The 18,796-nt window shown below is 50.4% G+C and overlaps 1 protein-coding gene across 1 annotated transcript; it reads left to right on the top strand.

Moving 5' to 3' along the window:
• Nucleotides 1-2,656: 2,656 nt before the first annotated feature.
• WDCP (WD repeat and coiled coil containing) lies at nucleotides 2,657-18,112 on the top strand. Its single transcript, XM_004609395.2, has 4 exons — nucleotides 2,657-2,716; nucleotides 8,924-10,739; nucleotides 13,364-13,481; nucleotides 14,862-18,112. Exons 2-4 carry the CDS (start codon nucleotides 8,943-8,945, stop codon nucleotides 14,996-14,998), a joined length of 2,052 nt encoding a protein of 683 aa, XP_004609452.2. The 5' UTR covers nucleotides 2,657-2,716; nucleotides 8,924-8,942; the 3' UTR covers nucleotides 14,999-18,112.
• The last annotated feature ends 684 nt before the right edge of the window (nucleotides 18,113-18,796 follow it).

The following is an 18,796-nucleotide window of genomic DNA, read 5'->3' as shown; positions in this document are numbered from 1 at the left end:
CTCTAAAAGTGTTCTTGCTCCATTCCTCCAGCCCTTATTACCCAAATCTGATAAACAGGTGGTCATCAATACCCAAGAATAATTGTCTGTGTGTGTTTTAAGTTTTTTTCTTGTATTGCAGTGCCAGGAATAGAACTCAGTTCTCTTACATGCAGGACATGTCTTCTACCAGAGCTACATCCCTGTGGGTTTATGGTCTTGAAGAAAGATGATGGGAGGGGCCGGAGCGATAGCACAGCGGGTAGGGCGTTTGCCTTGCACGTGGCCGACCCGGGTTCGATCCCCGGCATCCCATATGGTCCCCCAAGCACTGCCAGGAGTAACCCCTGAGCATCGCTGGGTGTGACCAAAAAAGCAAAAAAAAAAAGAAAGATGATGGGAACTATATGGAGTGCCCAGATCTGAATTCCCCAGAGGCTGCTCTAAAGCATCCAGCAGAGTTCATCAGGATTATGCTACTCTAAGGAAAACTAGGGATGCACTTAAATTAACATTGTTTTGTATACAGATAACATTTTTTAAATGTAGGCACTGTTGTTTTTCTTTATTTCTTTTTTTAAAAATTTTATTTATTTTTAATTAGTGAACCACCGTGAGGGTACAGTTACAGATTTATACACTTTTGTGCTTATGCTTCCCTCATACAAAGTTCGGGAACCCATCCCTTCACCAGTGCCCATTCTCCACCACCAGTAAACCCAGCATCCCTCCCACCCTCCCCAATCCCATCTCCCCCCACCCCACCCTGCCACTGTGGCAGGGCATTCCCTTCTGTTCTCTCTCTCTCATTAGCTGTTGAGGTTTGCAATAAAGGTGTTGAGTGGCCACTGTGCTCAATCTCTAGCCCTCATTCAGCCCACAACTCCCTTCCCCCACATGGCCTTCGACTACATTATAGTTGGTGATCCCTTCTCTGAGTTGCCCTTTCCCCAGAATGTGAGGTCAGTCTCCAAGCCATGGAGTCAACCTCCTGGTACTTATTTCTACAATTCTTGGGTGTTAGTCTACCACTGTGTTATTCTATATGCCATAGATGAGTGCAATCTTTGTATGTCTGTCTCTCTCTTTCTGACTCATTTCACTTAGCATGAAACTTTTCATGCCGATCCACTTAAGTACAAAATTCATGACCTCCTTTTTTCTAACAGCTGCATAGTATTCCATTGTATAGATGTACCAAAGTTTCCTCAACCAGTCATTCGTTCTAGGACATTCGGGTTTTTTCCAGATTCTGGCTATTGTAAACAGTGTAGGCACTGTTTTTAAAATGTAGGCATAAACAACTTTTAAAAATATTTATTTATTTAGTCAGTTGCACACAAGGTAAGCGCATTACCAGGTATACTATCTCTCTGACAGTGCCTACACGTAAAAAAGAAAAAAAAAGTTATCTGTAGGAGCAGAGCTATAGTACAGGTGGGCATTTGCCTTGCATGTGACTACGGGGTTTGATTCCTTGGCATCCCATATGGCAGGAGTAATTCCTGAGAGCAGAGCTAATAGTAACCCCTGAGCATTGCCAGGTGTGGCCCAAACTGACACCCCCCCAGAAAAGGGAGAAAAGGCACCAGTGATTTACAATGTTACATGCATGGCAAATAACCTCACCTCAATCCCCTCCTCCCTGTCCAGATCATTTTTTCCTGGGGTAATTTTTATTATATTTTATATTATTACTTTCTTTGGGCGGGCTGGAGTGATAGCGCAGAGGGTAGGGCATTCACCTTGCACTCGGCCAACCCGGTTCGATTCTTCCACCCAGCTCAGAGAGCCCGGCAAGCTATCCAGAGTATCTCCCCCTCACTGCAGAGCCTGACAAGTTACCCGTGGCGTATTCCATATGCCCCAAACAGTAACAAGTCTCACAATGGAGACGTTACTGGTGCCTGCTCAAGCAAATCCATGAGCAATGGGATGACAGTGACTTTCTTTGGACAACACTTGGTGATGCTCCTGGAGTTAATGTTTAAATTACTCCTGGCGGTGCTGGGGGGGGGGGGCGTGCGGGGGCGGAGGGGCACATAGAATGCCCTAAGACTCCTTTTTAAACTTGCAATGAGAAGTGGGAAATGAGAAATGGGAAGTGAGAAAGGTGCTGAACCTAATTTTTGTTCAAAATAAGTTTTGTTTGTTTGTTTGCACCACACCCACCGTTGCTCAGGGCTTACATCCTGGCTTTGTGCTCAGGGATCACTCCTGGAAGTGCCCCGCGGAACATATGCGGTTTGTGCTGGAGATCGAATCTGGGTCGTCTACGCGCACGCGAGGCAAGCGCCCTACCTGCTGTACTAGCGTTCGGACTCCCACAATAATCTTTTTTTAAATGCTAAGCCTAGTTTTTATTGTTCTATTTTTTACATTTTATTTATTCCCCGTGATTTACAATTTTACAATATCGTCAGTGACAGGTTACTAAACTCTTACCGAAGGGAGAAATTGCGGCGGCGGGAGTACGGTCCCCGAAGGGGCACGGAGACTACAATGCCCAGAAATCCGTGCGAAAAAGCTGGCGCTCATTGGCCAGTGGGAAGGACCCATCCGCGCATGATATCCGAGAGAACCAATAGAGGGCACTCTCGCTCCGCTTGCCGGGCCACCGCTGGCCAATCCGGGGCGTCGGAGCCGATACTTCCGGTAGCCCCTGGGGCTGGGCTCCGAGAGCGTGAGGCGGGGCGGCCGCGCGGAGACTGAGTGTCTGGTCGCAGTGAGACGGAAGGTATCTTGTCTCTACTGCCTGGCCCGCGCGGGGAGGCGTTGTGTGCTCGGGAAAGAGGTGCAGGGACCGTCTCTGGGCGGGGGAAGAGTCCAGAGCCCCCTCATGAGAGGACGGGAGGAGTGCGTGGGGGGCCCGCAGGTGTGGGGCTGGTGCAGGACACGAGTTGGGGGTGGCGGCGAGGGGAGGTTCCGGTGCGCCCCCCATGGGACCCTCCTGGGATCTCCTCTAAGGATCTGTCCAAAGGAAGGAAGACCTTGATCCCGAGGCCGGATGAGGACCAGCAGGGTCGCGACGGGGCGGGGAGCGGATGCGCGTTCGTGGAGTGACTGGTCCCCGGCTTCTGCAAATAATAGCTGCAACTTTCAGGGTGCCTCGGCAGCCGCCGGTGTGAAGTGGGAACGGGCACGGGAAGCCGGGCAGTGTGGCTGGAAAAGCTTAACCAAGGCCGCACTGAGAAACACCCCGGCAAAGAGAATCAGACTTTTCTTTGGATGAATAGTTCTTTATTATTAATGATGATGATGATGATGATGATGATGATGATGCCACACCGGGCGTTGCTCGAGGATAACTCCTGCCTCTGCACTCAGGAATCACTCCTGGCGGTGCCCAGGGGACCCTCTGGGATGCCCGGGATAGAACCTGGGTTGACCACGTGCAAGGCAAGTGCCCTACCCGCTGGACTATCGCTCCGGCCCCCAAATGGGAAAAGTTTTAATATCCAAACTACTTGGGAAAACCCGGAATATTATTTCAGTCCTCCTTTTGAGTCCTGGCCCTTTGCATCAGCGCTCTGCTCTGCTCTGCTCTGGCGCTAATTACTACGCTAGTGACTCCCAGATATTTTCTCAGTCTAAGGTGGTGTCTGCCCCCTAGACATCTCCAAGGTTTTTTGTGTAGAGGGGGTTGGGCCACACCCACTTGGGGCTGGCCCAGCTCTGTCCCTGGGGTGGTGGGTGGCCTAGTCTTCATGGTGCTGGGCACCAGAGCTGGCCCCTGCTTAGAAAGCATGCCCAAGGCCCGTGAGCTGTCTCTGCAGTCCCTAGACTTTTTTTTTTGGGGGGGGTCACACCTGGCTCTGCACTGGGGTTATTCCTGGCTCTGCACTAAGGAATCACTCCTGGCGGTGCTCAGAGGACCATATGGGATGCTGGGAATCGAACCCGGGTCGGCCGCGTGCAAGGCAAACGCCCTACCTGCTGTGCTATTGCTCCAGCCCTGCAGTCCCTAAACTTCTAAATGAGGCCTGTCTGCTGGTAAATTTATCAGACACCACACATTCTTCTTTGGCCTATGCTCCAACATAGTAGCTCAACAATTTCCCAAACTAGGGCCTGAGGGGCGAGTTCAAATGGCTTCACCACATGCCCTTGAGTTGGATGGATAGTTTGTTCCGCCTGGCACCCCCAGAGCCACTGGGGAGGCCATGAAACAAAATCCCCAAACTAAAAATGGACATGTTCTCCTCAGTTCTTCCTTCTTCACTACTCACAGCCTCGCTGATAACATTATTCATTGACCTACCTTAGAAAATAATCTTTTTTGGAGGATTGGGGGACACACCACCCTGGTAGTGGTCAAGGCTTCTGGCTCTGCTCAGAGATCACTCCCGGCAGTGCTTCGGAGCCATAAGAGGTGCTGGCAATCGAACCCAGGTTGGCCGCTTGAAGAGGCAACTCTCTGCTGTATTCTCTCCAGCCCCTTAGAAATAATCCTGAATTATTTCCTAGAAATAGCTCAAGTAGAGGCCAGGTTTGATCCCCAGCATCTCTTATGGTCCCCCCAAGTGCTGCCTGAAGTAAATCCTGATTGCAGAGCCAGGAGTGACCCCTGAGCATCACCAGGTGTTGCCCAAAAACAGAAAAAAAGAAAAATTCCTAAATGCAACATTACCCCTTTTTATCTACTGAAGTCACTACAGATTGGCTCATTTTCCCATTGTGACCCTCACACTGTTTCAGAGCCTCTTATTAGATTTGCCAAATTTTTTCTTCCTCCAGTCCATTCTGCACATTGCCTGGCGCTGTGTACTGGTTCCTCCAAATCTCAATTTTCTTAGCAGACCCTTTATGATCAGGGAGTTAAGGTGGGGAAGGTTTTTTTTTTTTTTTTTTTTTTTTGCTTTTTGGGTCACACCTGGCGATGCACAGGGGTTACTCCTGGCTCTGCACTCAGGAATTACCCCTGGCGGTGCTCAGGGGACCATATGGGATGCTGGGATTTGAACCCGGGTCGGCCACATGCAAGGCAAACGCCCTACCTGCTGTGCTATCGCTCCAGCCCCAAGATGGGGAAGGTTTATCAATATTGAATTACTAAGATTTTCAGTGACTTGCTGAGGACTGGGCATGCAGCTCAAAGAGCTGGAGCACAGACTTCGCATGTGGGAACTCTGGGTTCTGTTCGCTCACCAACACTGCATGGTCCTCCAATCAGCCAGCTAGTGGAAGCCCCAAGCAGTGTAAGCTGTGGCCCCAAACCAAAAACATTATAATTAAAAAAATTAAAAGGGTCCAGAGTGATAGTATATGATCAGGGTGCTTGCCTTGCACCCGGCCAAATTTGGTTTGATTCCTGGAACCCCATATGGTTCCCCAAGCATCATCAGGAGTGACCCCTGAGAACAGAACCAGGAGTAAGCCTTGGGCCTAGCTGGGTGTGGTTAAAAAAAAAGTTCAATAAGAATAACTTGCTAAGGACATTTTGAAAGAGCTGCTTTTATGTATGGAGAGAGATACTCATTAGAAACATTTGAGCAGAAGAGCAAAATGATGAGATGTGGGGCTGGAGCATATGAGTACAGTGGGTAGGGCATTTGCCTTGCATGTGTCCAACCCGGGTTCAATCCCTGGCATCCCAAATGGTCCCCCAAGCACCGCCAGGAGTAATTCCTGAGTGCAGAGCCAGGAGTACCCCTGAGCACAGCTGGGGGTGATGAAAAAAGCGAAAAAAAAAAAAAAGAGAGAGATGTGGTTTTCTTTCTTTTTTGGCAGGGTGGGGCCATACCTGGCAGTGCTCAGGGCTTAGTCCTGGATCTATTCAAGGATCACTCCAGGCAGGAACTTGGGGGACTATGTGGGGTGCTGGGGATCAAACTTGGGTTGAATACATGCAAAGAAGTTCCTTACCCACAGTACTATCTCTCTGGCCTGTATTTTTCCTTTAAAGTAATTCTGCCCTGTCACATAGCACCCAGGCCCCGTGAGAAGCGTACAGACCACTTTGTCCCGCCTTTCTGAAGAGGGTGAGGTGGGCAGAACCTCCTTTAGGACAGGAATGGAAAGTATTGAGCCAGATTTTTGTAGCTGTTGCTTAGTTTCTGAGACGAGTATACCAAATTTCTACTTGTTACTGAAGATGGGAATACTAGTTAATTCTAAAATACCTCAGCACCTTCTTTATGTTTTTTTCTTTCTCTTATTCACAAATGATTTCTCTGCCACCATAGACCGGACACACCCTCAGTGACCTACTGACTTGGACAGCCTAAAACATATCATATAAATTGCCTTTGAGATATTAGCCCATTAGGAATTTTCTCAACCCAGGAAAATGTATCATGCATTATTTATCAAATAAAAGTCTTTTTAAAATGCATAAGTAGATATTAAGGAAAATCATATATTACATAAGGCCTGTGGCTTAGAGATGGCACTCTCCTTCATTAGTGATGGCAGGGGACCTGTCCATTTAGCAGCCACTGCGGGACCACTTAATCTATAGATGTGCAGAAACCTAACAGACTGTTCCTTTCAGTACAAGACTAAGAACACAGGCAAAACTGACAGAAGGGTAAGAAACAAATTGGGGATAAAAGCACATCACCAGGCAGTTAGTTTGGTAACAGATGCATTTCTTTGGATTTAGAGTCTGAAGTTTGACCTTTCAAGTTCTGGTTTTGCACACTACACTTTTGACTGGGTAAAAGAGGGTTTGAAAATTGGATACTGGGACATGGATGCCACTAATGGGTTGCTTTGGAAAAGAGATGGAACTGGAGTCAGTTTAGGGTGGGTTAAGAGAAAAAGTGAATAAGTGGACATTGCAAAGATTAGACAATTATTTGATAAGTATTGAGGCTAAGATGTTGATCATCATAGGGTTCTATGAAGTATCTATTGATATTCTTTGGGCATTTTATTTTATTTATTTTTTTTTCCTTTGGGCATTTTAAATTAGGAAGTTTGTCTTTAATTTTTGGCCTGTAAGTGTTCTTTATAAAAGTGTTCTTTACTTTTCTGTTCGGTTATGTTTGGTTCAGGGCCACACCTGGCAATGTTCAGGGGTTACTCCTGGCTCTACCCTCAAGACATTATTCCTGGCAGGGTTTGGGGGGCCATATTGTAGGGCAGACGCCCTACCCACTATACTATCTCTCCAGCCCCTTTCATTTCTAATTAATTACAAATGGATTAGAATACATGATTATTATAAAAGTTTGTGTGGGGGGGAGGAGGCTTGGGCCACATCTGATGGGTGTCCCAGCTCTGTGCCTGGGGTCACTCCTGGCAGTGCTCAGGGACCATACAGTGCCGGCCAGTGAAGCTGGGTGTCCGGCCTGCCAGCCATGTCTCCAGCTCCAGAAAACAATCTTTGGTTTTTTTTTTTTTAGTGAAGCAGAATAGTTTGTTTATTTGTTTTTTTCTTTTTGGGTCACACCTGGCGATGCACAGGGGTTACTCCTGGCTCTGCACTCAGGAATTACTCCTGGCGGTGCTCAGGGGGGACTATATAGGATGCTGTGAATCGAACCCAGGTCGGCCGTGTGCAAGGCAAATGCCCTACCCGCTGTACTATCTCTCCAGCCCCAGGTTACTTTTATTTAGAAGAAACAGGAGAACTTATACATCTGTAATTTTTATATTTTAAGTTATTTAGAGAGAAATTATACATCTCAGGTTGAGAGGTGGGTGCAGGCAGAGTGAGTGCTGCCAGACTCGTCCTCCGCGATCCAGAGGAGGGGCTGCTCCTTTACCCCTTATCCCGCCTCAGCCCTCTCATTAGCTGCACGGAATGTTTTGCTTTATTTATCTCTCTCTCTCTCTCTCTCTCTCTCTCTCTCTCTCTCTCTTTTTTTTTTTTTGGCTTTTTATGCTCAGGGGTTACTCCTGGCTCTGCACTCAGGAATTACTCCTGGCGGTGCTTGGGCGACCATATGGGATGCCAGGGATCCAACCTGGGTTGGCCACATGCAAGGCGAACATCTTCCCTGCTGTACTATCGCTCTGGCCCCGATTTACCTTGTGTCTTTTTTTTTCCCACCAGCATCCCCTTATAAATATACATGAGCACGTATGCAGATATGGAGATTTGAACTTGTTTTTCATAAAAGCATATTAGATCTTCCACCTTGTCAATTCCAGATCCTTAAGAGGGAGATTTCTTTCAGTAACAGTACTCAGAGAGCATCCTTGGTTTTTGTTCCCATACGGATGGCCATTTGCCCCATCCCTTTTTGTGGCTGCTGTGATGACTGTGGGTTTGGGTGTTGCCCACAGCTCTGACTCATGCTCACACACTCACCATTGGTGGCTGCTGAAAGTGTGCAGCGCCAGGGCTGGAGAGATAGCGCAGTGGGTAGGGCACTTGCCTTGCACGTGGACAGCCCAGACTTAATCCTCAGCACCTCTTATTGTTCACTGAGTCCCAGCAGGAATGATCCCTGGGCATAGAGCCAAAAGTAAACCCTGGATATCACCGCATATGACTCCCTCACCATTTGTTTTTTTTTTAAAGTCACTGTCCCTGTCATCCTGTTGCACATCGATTTGCTCGAGCGGGCACCAGTAACGTCTCCATTGTGAGACTTGTTACTGTTTTTGGCATATTGAATACGCCATGGGTAGCTTGCCAGGCTCTGCTGTGCGGGCAGGATACTCTTGGTAGCTTGCCGGGCTCTCCAAGAGGGACGGAGGAATCGAACCCGGGTCGGCCGCTTGCAAGGCAAATACCCTACCGGCGGTTTATATTCCCAATTCAAGACCCATCATAGCTTATACATTGCATTTTCTTGTCAACCCCTCTGTCGACCAAATCTGCCCTGTCCTTCTGGCCCCTCTCAGAATTAACCTGTTAGGAGCCTGTTGGTTGTCATGTGAACTGTTCTACAGTAACCTGTGAGGAACCAGTGAATAGTCTTATAAAATGTTCTGCATTATGGATCTAATTAAATCCCTGTGCTCTAACTTCCCTGCTTGATTATTCCAGAGAACCTTTACCAGGAAGGATGGAGTTGGGCAAAGGAACACTGCCCAGGACGGGGCTGAACGCCTTACATCAAGCCGTCCACCCCATTCATGGCCTTGCCTGGACAGATGGACATCAGGTGGTCCTGATCGATTTGCAGCTTCACAGGGGAGAGGTCAAGTTCGGGAGCTCAAAGGCCATCGGACAGTTTGAGCACGTGGCAGGGGTGTCCTGGGCCCCCCAGGCTGTGGCCGACACCTCCGCCCTGCTCGCCGTTCAGCATCAGAAGCACGTGACGGTTTGGCAGCTGAGTCCCCGCCCGGCAGAGAAAAGCAAGTGGCTGATGTCTCAGTGCTGTGAGATCAGAACCTCCATGCCCATCCTGCCCCGGGGCTGCGTGTGGCACCCGCACTGCGCCGTCCTCACAGTGCTCACGGCTCGGGACGTCTCGGTGTTCCATAACATTCACCGTGACAGCGCCCGGGTCCGGGCTGACATCGGCGCCCCGGGCCCCATTCACTGTGCGTGCTGGACCCAGGACGGCCTCAGGCTGGTGGTGGCGGTGGACAGTAGCCTGCATTCGTACATTTGGGACAGCGCTCAGAAGACTCTGCACCCGTGCTCCTTCTCCCCCGCGGTGGACGTGGACAGCTCCGTATGCTGCATCAGCGCCACTGTGGACACACAGGTCATCTTAGCCACCGAGCTGCCCCTAGGTAAGATCTGTGGCTTACACGCGTCAGCGTCTTTGGGCGTACGGACCAGCAGTGACGACACTTGCCCCTCTGCCCTGCCAGTTGGTGAAGGAGCACCTTCTGCGGGGAAGGAGGCGGATGCTTCCGGAACAAAGCCTGAAATGTTCCTGACTCCTGGGTCTCACTTCTCGGATCTGGTGGACCTGACTCATGTACGCTTCAAACCGTCTTGGTCGGAGGGGAGTTCTCTTATCTTTCTGAGAGAAAAGAACTGTGTGACAGGAACGGGCCTGGATTCTTCGCATTTGGTCCTGGTGACCTTCAAGAAGGATGTGACCAGAACCAGAAAAGTTCCCATTCCGGGCATTCTGGTACCTGATCTAATCGCGTTCAATCTTAAAGCCCAGCTTGTGGCAGTGGCTTCGAATACTTACAATATGATTTTTATCTATTCTGTCGTTCCCTCCTTTATGCCAAACATCCAGAAGATTCAATTAGAGAGTAGCGAAAGACCCAAAGGCATATGTTTCTTGACAGATAAATTGTTATTAATTTTGGTAGGAAAGCCAAATGCCGCTGATTCCACTTTCCTTCCTTCTTCCAAGTCTGAACAGTATGTCTTCCGTTTGGTTGTTCGAGAAGTCACGCTGGAAGAATTTTCAGATGCCCTGAGCGAAAGCCAGAACCCTTCCAACATGCTTTTTGAGACAGCAGATGGAAGGAAGCCAAGTCGGCCTCCAGATTTTTGTCACCAAAATAGAGAGCTCTTACTAACAGCTGATCCGAGCAGAAAGCCTGGAAGCACCCTCATTAAAGAAATCAAGAGTCCCCCAGCTGGCATCTGCGACGACTCTGCCGTCCTAGAAACGCTGGATGCTAACCCGAATAACCACTTAGGAACCCTTCCCCGGGCCACCAGCACGCCAGACCCCATCAGCCCTCCAGAACCACCCGATCTGCCTCCAGTAAAGACTGTGCAGGACCCTTGGCAGCTCTCCAAGGAAATGGACGCGTTGTCTTGGAAGCTGACCCAAGTACAGCAATGCCTTTCCGAGCTCGCGGGTTCTTTGCTTAACGGGAAGCGACCCTCTCCCGTGTACCCGCTCTCTCGGGATCTGCCATACGTTCACATCACTTGCCAGGTAACTTCTCTGAGCCACCACTGTGCATGGAGAGGCTCCTGGAGCCAGTGGGTGCTCTAAGAGAAAAGATGGTGTGGGGCTGGAGCGACAGTACGGGGGGAAGGTGCTTGCCTTGCCTGCGGCTGATCTGGGTTCCATCCCCGGCGCTCAGAGGTTCCCTGACCCTGGCAAGCATGGTCCCTGAGCACACAGTCAGCAGTAAGTCCTGGGCATTGCCAGGTGTGGCCCCCAGAACAGAAGAAAATAAAGGGAAGAAAAGAGATAGTGTTTTAATTGAATGTCATTGATATTTGGTATAGGCATGTTAATGCCTGCCTGCCAGCCAGATGGGCACACCTACCAATATACACCATATTTTTGACTTTGGGATTTTATTTTTAGTGGGGGGGACACACCCAGCAGTTCTTGGGGACAGCTCTCATCTCTGCACTTAGGGCCATCCCGGTGATGCTTGGGGGAACAGGAAGTGGTGGGCGTTGAACCCGGGCTTCCTGTGTGTCAGGCAGGCGCTCAGCCCCTTGAGCTCTCTCTGGTTCTACACCATGATTTATCAAGTGATTTATTCATTGAAAAAATTAATGCGGGGCTGGAGTGATAGCACAGCGGGTAGGGCGTTTGCCTTGCACACGGTCGACCCGGGTTTGATTCCCAGCATCCCATATGGTCCCCTGATCACCGCCAGGAGTAATTCCTGAGTGTAGAACCAGGAGTAATCCCTGTGCATCGCCGGGTGTGACTCAAAAAGCAAAAAAAAAAAAAAATGAATGCAAGTATACTCATTCTGCCAGCTTGTGTTTGGGAAAAACCGTTTTTTTTTTTAATTTAATTAATTAATTAATTAATTAATTTTGCTTTTTGGGTCACACCCAGCAATGCTTAGGGTTTACTGGCTCTGCACTCAGGAAATACTCTGCACTCAGGAAATACTCCTGGTGGTGCTTGGGGACCATATGGGATGCCAGGGATTGAACCCGGGTCAGCCGCTTAAGGCAAACCTATTATACTATTGCTCCGGCCCTGTTTTTAAAAATATTAATTGATGGTGTAAACCTGTTCCAGATCCAGTGCAGGTGTATTGCATCAGTCAGAGTTAGGAGACAGGTTATAGCCACCCAGACAGTTTTAATGCATAGATCGGAACATTAACACCTGAGCATTGCATTTGTGGCCCCAAAACAAAATAAACAAATATCTGCACCATCCTATGTAGGTTTTTATTTATTTATTTATTTATTTATTTATTTATTCTGCTTTTCAGGTCACAGCTGGTGATGCTCAGGGGTCACTCCTGGCTCTGCACTCAGAAATTACTCCTCTCGGTGCTTGGGGGACTATATGGGATGCCGGGGATTGAACCCAGGTTGGCTGAGTGCAAGGCAAACACCCTACCCACTATGCTATTTCTCTGGCCTCAATGTAGGGTTTTATTCTTCCCTTTCATTTGTTGTAGAATTTGGGGTCACACACAGGCTTGGACACGCTTAATCGTGGGGCGTGGTGGGGATCGACTGATTTCCTCTCACTGTTTTGGGGTCAGTACTCAGGAGCCATGTTTGGGTTGGTATTTGGTTACCAGGCTGTGCCAAGGATTGAACCTGGGCTCTCCAGTGTGCTCCAGCCCTTTGAGCCATCTACTCGACGCTGGAGTCCTAATTTTTTTTTTCTTTTTGGGTCACATCCAGCAATGCACAGGGGTTATTCCTGGCTCTACACTCAGGAATTACCCCTGGCGATGCTCAGAGGACCATGTGGGATGCTGGGAATCGAATCCCCGTTGGCCGTGTTCAAGGCAAACGCCCTACCCGCTGTAGTAAATTATTACTCCAGCCCCTAATTTCTACTGATAAGTTTTCAATTTGGGGAACCACACGTGGCTGTGCTAAGGCTTACTCTGGCTCTGCACTCAGGTGTTACTGTTGGTAGGAGTTGGGGGGCCATATGGGATGCTTGGGATCAAAGTTGGGTTGGCCATGTGCCAGGCAAACACCTTACCTGCTGTACCATCTCTCCAGTCCCAGCCTTCGGATTTTTTTTTTAACTTTCTGCGTCACACCTGGTGATGCTCAGGGGTTACTCCTGGCTCTACACTTAGGAATTTCTCCTGATGGTACTCGGGGAACCTTATGGGATGCCAGGGACCGAAACCAGGTCGGCCACATTCAAGGCAGATGCCCTCCCACTGTACTATCGCCCCAACCCCTAGCCTGCTGACTTTTAAAGTGTGTTAAGGTGGGCAGTAATTGTCTTATATTTTCTTTCCCTATGTTGAACAATGCTGGGTATCCCCCCCCCCCAAAAAAAAAAAACACCCTAAAACTGAAACCTGGTTGGTAGTGGTGAGAAATAGGATTCCTTAAAGTGATTCAGACATTTTGGTCTCAAGAAAAATTTTACTCCATGATGCCTGAGCAACAGCAGGTGGGGTGTCTGCCTGGCATGCAGCCAACCTGGGCCCAATCCCCAGCGTCCTCTCTGGTCCCATGAGCACTACCAGGCATGACTCCTGAGTGCAGGGCCAGGAGTGGCCCCCAGGCTTCTCCAGGTGTGGCCCCAAAATGGAAACGCAGAAATGGAATGTTAACTCTGGCTCGCGCAGCCGCGTAATGCTGCCTCTCTCGTTGCAGAGCCCTTCCCGTGGCGGCTGCGCCCCCGAGAAGAGGGCCGTGCTGCTCTGCGGGGGCAAGCTGCGGCTCAGCACCGTCCAGCAGACCTTCGGCCTCGCCCTCGTCGAGATGCTGCACGGTGGGTGCACCCGGGGAGAAGCCCTGCCGACACCCGCTCCCTCTTCCGTCTCCATCATAGCCTTTACTAACTTTGAAAAAGAGCCGGTCCACCCGCTGGCGATGAGCTAGTCACTGTACACCCGGGCCCGTGATGGGCACCAGGACACGCGGAGAATACAGGTCGTGTCCTTACAGAAATCGCAGCCTAGCCGGGAAGCCTGCATGGATGCATGAAAGAGCTAGGAAAGAGTTATAAAGCACATGTAGCAACTGCAAGGAGGTGGCACAGCACTCTCATTCATGTACAGCTGTGGCACTGAAACAGAAAGGTCATGACAGCCTCACGGAAGCTTTTCTCAAGGAGCCCTGGAGCCTGGGCGTGAGGGTTTCCTGCCTTCGAAGGACGGAGTCAGGCCTGGGCTCCACCCAATGCAACTTTCTCTCTCTTTCACCCTCCATCCCTCCCTCCTCCTGTCCCCCCTCCCTCTCTCCCTCCTTCCCTCCTTCCTTCTATCCTTCCTTCCTTCTTCCCTCCCTCCTTCTCTCCTTCCTTTCTTCCCTTTCTCCCTCCTTCCCTCTTTTCCTTCCTTCCTTCCTTCCTTCCTTCCTTCCTTCCTTCCTTCCTTCCTTCCTTCCTTCCTTCCTTCCTTCCTTCCTTCCCATCCCTCCTTCCTTTTTTGTTTCCTCCCTCCCCTTCTCCTTACCTTCCTTCTTCCTTCCTTCCTTCCTTCCTTCCTTCCTTCCTTCCTTCCTTCTTTCCTTCCTTCCTTCCTTCCTTCCTTCCTTCCTTCCTTCCTTCCTTCCTTCCTTCCTTCCTTCCTTCCTTCGTGGGCCAGGGACCAAGCCTGGGCCAGCCTTGTGCAAGACAAGGGCCCCCGTGCGCTGCCCTATATCTCTCCGGCCCCCAGGCATATGTTGTTTTATGCTGGTGGCTTTAGGTTACCTGCAGATGTCCAGGGTTCCCTGGGCCATTCTACTCCTGCTCCGTTTGCTGAGGATCTGAAAAATAAAGAACTTTCTCTAGAACACTTGTTCCCAACTTCATGAAGTGTCTAAAGAAAGTGGTTAATAGTTCCTAGGTAAGGTAGGGACACTCCATATACACCCTTGCGAGCAAGCTCATAGCATAACCCATGCTGACAGGTCTACTCTGAGAGGAAATGTATGTCCATTAGCTCTACCTAAGTCAACCGCCGCCCCCCACCCCGCCGTGTAACACGATGCTCCCCCTCAGCCCTCCGCCTTCCCGGACTCTGAGATTTCTCTCGATCAATCAGGTTCGATACTCCCAGCTAATGCAGCCTTCCCGTCCCCTCCAAAAAGCCACGTTTGCCCTCTTTTCCTTTGTAGAAGAAGGTCAGAGATCCTGAGTTGCCTCTGTGTTTCCTTCCCTTCACAGACTCCCACTGGGTCCTTCTCTCTGCCGATACCGAAGGCTTCATCCCGATCACCTTCACAGCCACACAGGAAATAGTCATCAGAGACGGCAGCCTCCGGGCCAGGGATGCTCAGGGACACTCTGTCTCCGAGTCATGACCCTGGCCATTCCCTTGACATGCTTGGAGACTGTCCGCCCAAAGGTTGGATATCATGAGGTGGTTTTTGGTTTTGGTTTTGTTTTTTTTGGGTCATACCCGGCGATGCTCAGGGGTTACTCTGCACTAAGAAATTATTCCTGGCAGTGCTCGGGGGATCAGATGAATCGAACCCAGGTTGGCCGTGTGCAAGGCAAATCCCCTCCCTGCTGTAATATCACTCTGGCCCCCACCACGAGGTATTCTAACCAATCAGTGCAGGGGTTTGTTTGCAGGGTATCTGCAGTATAGCTTTTTGGACAGCACCACGGCCCACCAGAGCCACATCCCATCCCAGTTTTCTGCAGCTTTGACCCACACTGTCGCCCAGGATGGGGCCCCGCTGTCCAGGAGGGCCTCAGCCACTTCCTCTGGCCGAGGATCGCTGCTCTGTAGCTCAGTCTTTGTTAAATGACTCGGAAAGTGGCTGTTGGCTGGGGTGGTAGTGTAGTGGGGAGGGCACTCGCCTTGCACGAAGCCAGTGTGGTTCCACTCTGCTTCCCACATGGTCCCCCAAGCCCTGCCAGGAGTGATCTCTGAGCACAGAGCCAGAAGTAAACCCTGAGCACTACTAGATGTGGCCCCAAAACAAAACAAATCAGTGGCCGTTTATGTATTCATGATGTGTTTTTCCCCCCCTCGGGCAGCATTTGTGGAACAAAACCATCTGGTACCATATGGATTGGTTTTATGGCATCTCTGAGGCTTTCTGTTTCTTGTCTAACTAAAACTGCATTAACGCTATCTCAGAAGCACTCGAAAGGTACCTCACCAGCCTTCTAGACCTCCGTGGCTGGAAAGTGAGAGTAGGGAGGGCGGAGATCAGCAGCGCCTCTGCCCTAAACCAGGGGGACTCCGCAAAGCATGAAGCAAGGCAAACCACCCAGTGAGTCTACTTTCAGGGATACCAAGAACCAGAACGGTTTCAGATACTGGCGGGACCTCCCGGACTTATGTGTAACCCTCTTGCTTCTCTAGCAAACTCTGATTTAGGTCCAAAGGCCACAAGCAGCTTTGGAGTGAATTTCAGGTGATTTGGCTCTTCCAGGGGCCACTGGAACAGGCCCCCCATTTACAGGCATGCTGGCGCGTGCAGAGGTGCCGAGCTTCTCACTTGGCTGCCACTCATTTCCTCCCAGAATATGCTTTTGTTTCCTGCACTTTAGGGATCATAAAAATTTCTAATTTGTGGGCCGGAGCGATAGCACAGCGGGTAGGGCGTTGGCCTTGCACGCGGCCGACCCGGGTTCGATCCCCGGCATCCCATATGGTCCCCCAAGCACCGCCAGGAGTAGTTCCTGAGTGCAAAGCCAGGAGTAACCCCTGAGCATCGCTGGGTGTGACCCAAAAAGCAAAAAAAAAAAAAAAAAATTTCTAATTTGAGGACTGAAGAGATAGTACAGTTTGGGCACTTGCCTTGCACGCAGTTGACCCAGGTTCAATCCCCAGCATCCCACATGGTCCCCTGAGCACTGCCAAGAGTGACTCCTGAGTCCAGAGCCAGGAATAAGCCCTGAGCACCGCCGCGTGTGGCCCCAAAACATAAAACAAAAGGATGTTTTCTAATATTTTTTTTCTCCCAGTCAATAGCTTCTTTACATTGTGGTTTTACCATTGGCTTTCCCTCTGTTCAAATCGGAGATACCAGCCTCGAGTCTGAGAGAAAGTATTCCAAGTTGTTAGAAGTTTCACCGAATCTGAGGTAGTTCTAAAAAGCCCTAGTTTATTATCATTGTGGATGAAAGAAGCAGCCCAGTCGAGGGGAGGCTTTCCGCCCCTAACTTCAGCCAGACTCTGCTGCTCACTGCCTTCCCAGGGACTCATAAATTGTAATTACCTCAGCGTGACACATTGATCCGCATGTGGCTGGTCAGAGCACATCTGCGGAGAAGTTGTTTCAGCCGTCCCCGCTCCATTAGCACCTCTGCATCTTTCCCCACTAGCCTTTGAAATTGTCTGGAAAGATCCATTTTGTACCTCCGGGACTGCTGTCCGTCTGTTCCCGATTACGAGGCCGGAGCTGGGCTGCGAGCAAAGCCGGGGCCCATTTTGTGGTTCAGATGCATTAGGCAGCTGCCGGGATAATGGGGCTGGAGGCCACTTGTCTGCAGTCAGCTGCCGCGTGAGAGGGCGGCTGGGGACAGCCCGGGGCCGGGCTCCCTGTGCACAGGAAATGACCGAGTGGGCTGAAAGCTCATGGTTTCGCAGCCTCGAGAGAGGCCTTCGAGGGCCCTTGAGTAAAATCAGTCTGGGTGTCTCAAGATGTATGTGACAGTCACTTCACCAGTCCAAAGCCTGAGCTGAGTCCTCAGTTAACCGCTAATGGTCATTGATGGGGCTGTCCCTCAGTGCTCGAGTGCCCTGGCCTCAGTCCCTAGCACACCCCCACCCCGGCACACAGAAGGCCGCGGCTGTAGTACGCATCTGCCTTTGTTTTCCTCTTGTTCTCTTTTGCTTAGTTTTTTTTTTTTTTCTTTTTGGGTCACACCCAGCGATGCACAGGGGTTACTCCTGGCTTTGCACTCAGGAATTACTCCTGGCAGTGCTTGGGGGACCATATGGGATGCCGGGGATCGAACCCAGGTCAGCCGCGTGCAAGGCAAACGCCCTACCCGCTGTGCTATCGCTCCGGCCCCTCTTTTGCTTAGTTTTTCTGGTGTTAGGGACCAAACCCCTGGCCTCCCCCCTGTGAGGGATGCACTCTGCCACTGAACCACATTTTTGGCCTGTTGTCCAGCTTTTGGTGGCAGTTTCTTTGTGATTTCTGCTAGTACAGAGAGCTGTTCTCAGCTTTATGTCTGGGTATGAGGTTTCCTTGTTTCTTCTCCTGGAGAAAAGTCTGGAGTCTAGTTTCTTCCCTCACAACAACTGATTCCCTGGCAAACTCTCGAGATGTTTCCTTCGCCTCTGCTATTACTACTGTCATTGGAACAAAAGAAGACAGTCTAGTACTTTATTGGCTTTATAAACAGAAGAGCTGAACTCTAAAAATAAACTTAAATTTGGTGCTTAATGTTATCTTGAGAGTATTTTGCATAAGCAAAGACAATCCCATTTTGCACCCACATCTATTAAAATTTTGTGTATTTATTTTATTGGTTACTTTTTTTCCTTTGGGGTTTGGGGACCAGGCCTGGCTGTGGGTCACTCCTGGTGGTGCTGGGGGAACCTTATGCCGTTCCAGCGGCAGGAGCTTGCCACGCCTGTGTGCTCGTCTCAAAGCTAGAACAACAGTGTCTCTGCTGCGTGGAGCTGCACTTGGGGGCGTGCAGGGGTGCCCAGCCCAGGATGGCCTCTACTCTGCAGGCCGCGCCTGTCCCCTGCGGTTTCCTGTGGGGCTCCACTTTGCGTCTGCGCTGGGGAATGAGGGAGCATGACATTTGGGCGAGACCCGCTCCGGCCTACATTGCCCGCGCTTCCAAATCCAGGCCTCACCCGACGACTTGGTGGGAAGTTTGCTTGGTTGTCTAGGTGCGGTCTCCACACAGTCAGTGATGTCCAGCACCAAGAAATTGCCTGTGCATGTGTGTGTGTGTGTGTGTGTGTGCGTGCGTGTGTATGCTTGTGTGTGTGCGTGTATGTGTGTGCTCACGTGGGCGTGCATATGTGCTGTGGGGGGTGACCCCTGCTCTGTGTGTGAGTGCCTGTGTATGCGGTGTGTGTGTGTGGGGGGGACTGCCCCTCTGTGTGTGCTCACATGCAGGCCAGAGGGGCTTGCATGCCCAGCCCCCCACAAACCAAGGCACTGCGCCCACACCCC

The sequence above is a fragment of the Sorex araneus genome, chromosome X (genome assembly GCF_027595985.1).
Source record: "Sorex araneus isolate mSorAra2 chromosome X, mSorAra2.pri, whole genome shotgun sequence".
Lineage (NCBI taxonomy): Eukaryota > Metazoa > Chordata > Mammalia > Eulipotyphla > Soricidae > Sorex > Sorex araneus.
Note: the sequence above shows the minus strand (reverse complement) of the source record. Positions and strands in the feature narration are given on the sequence as shown.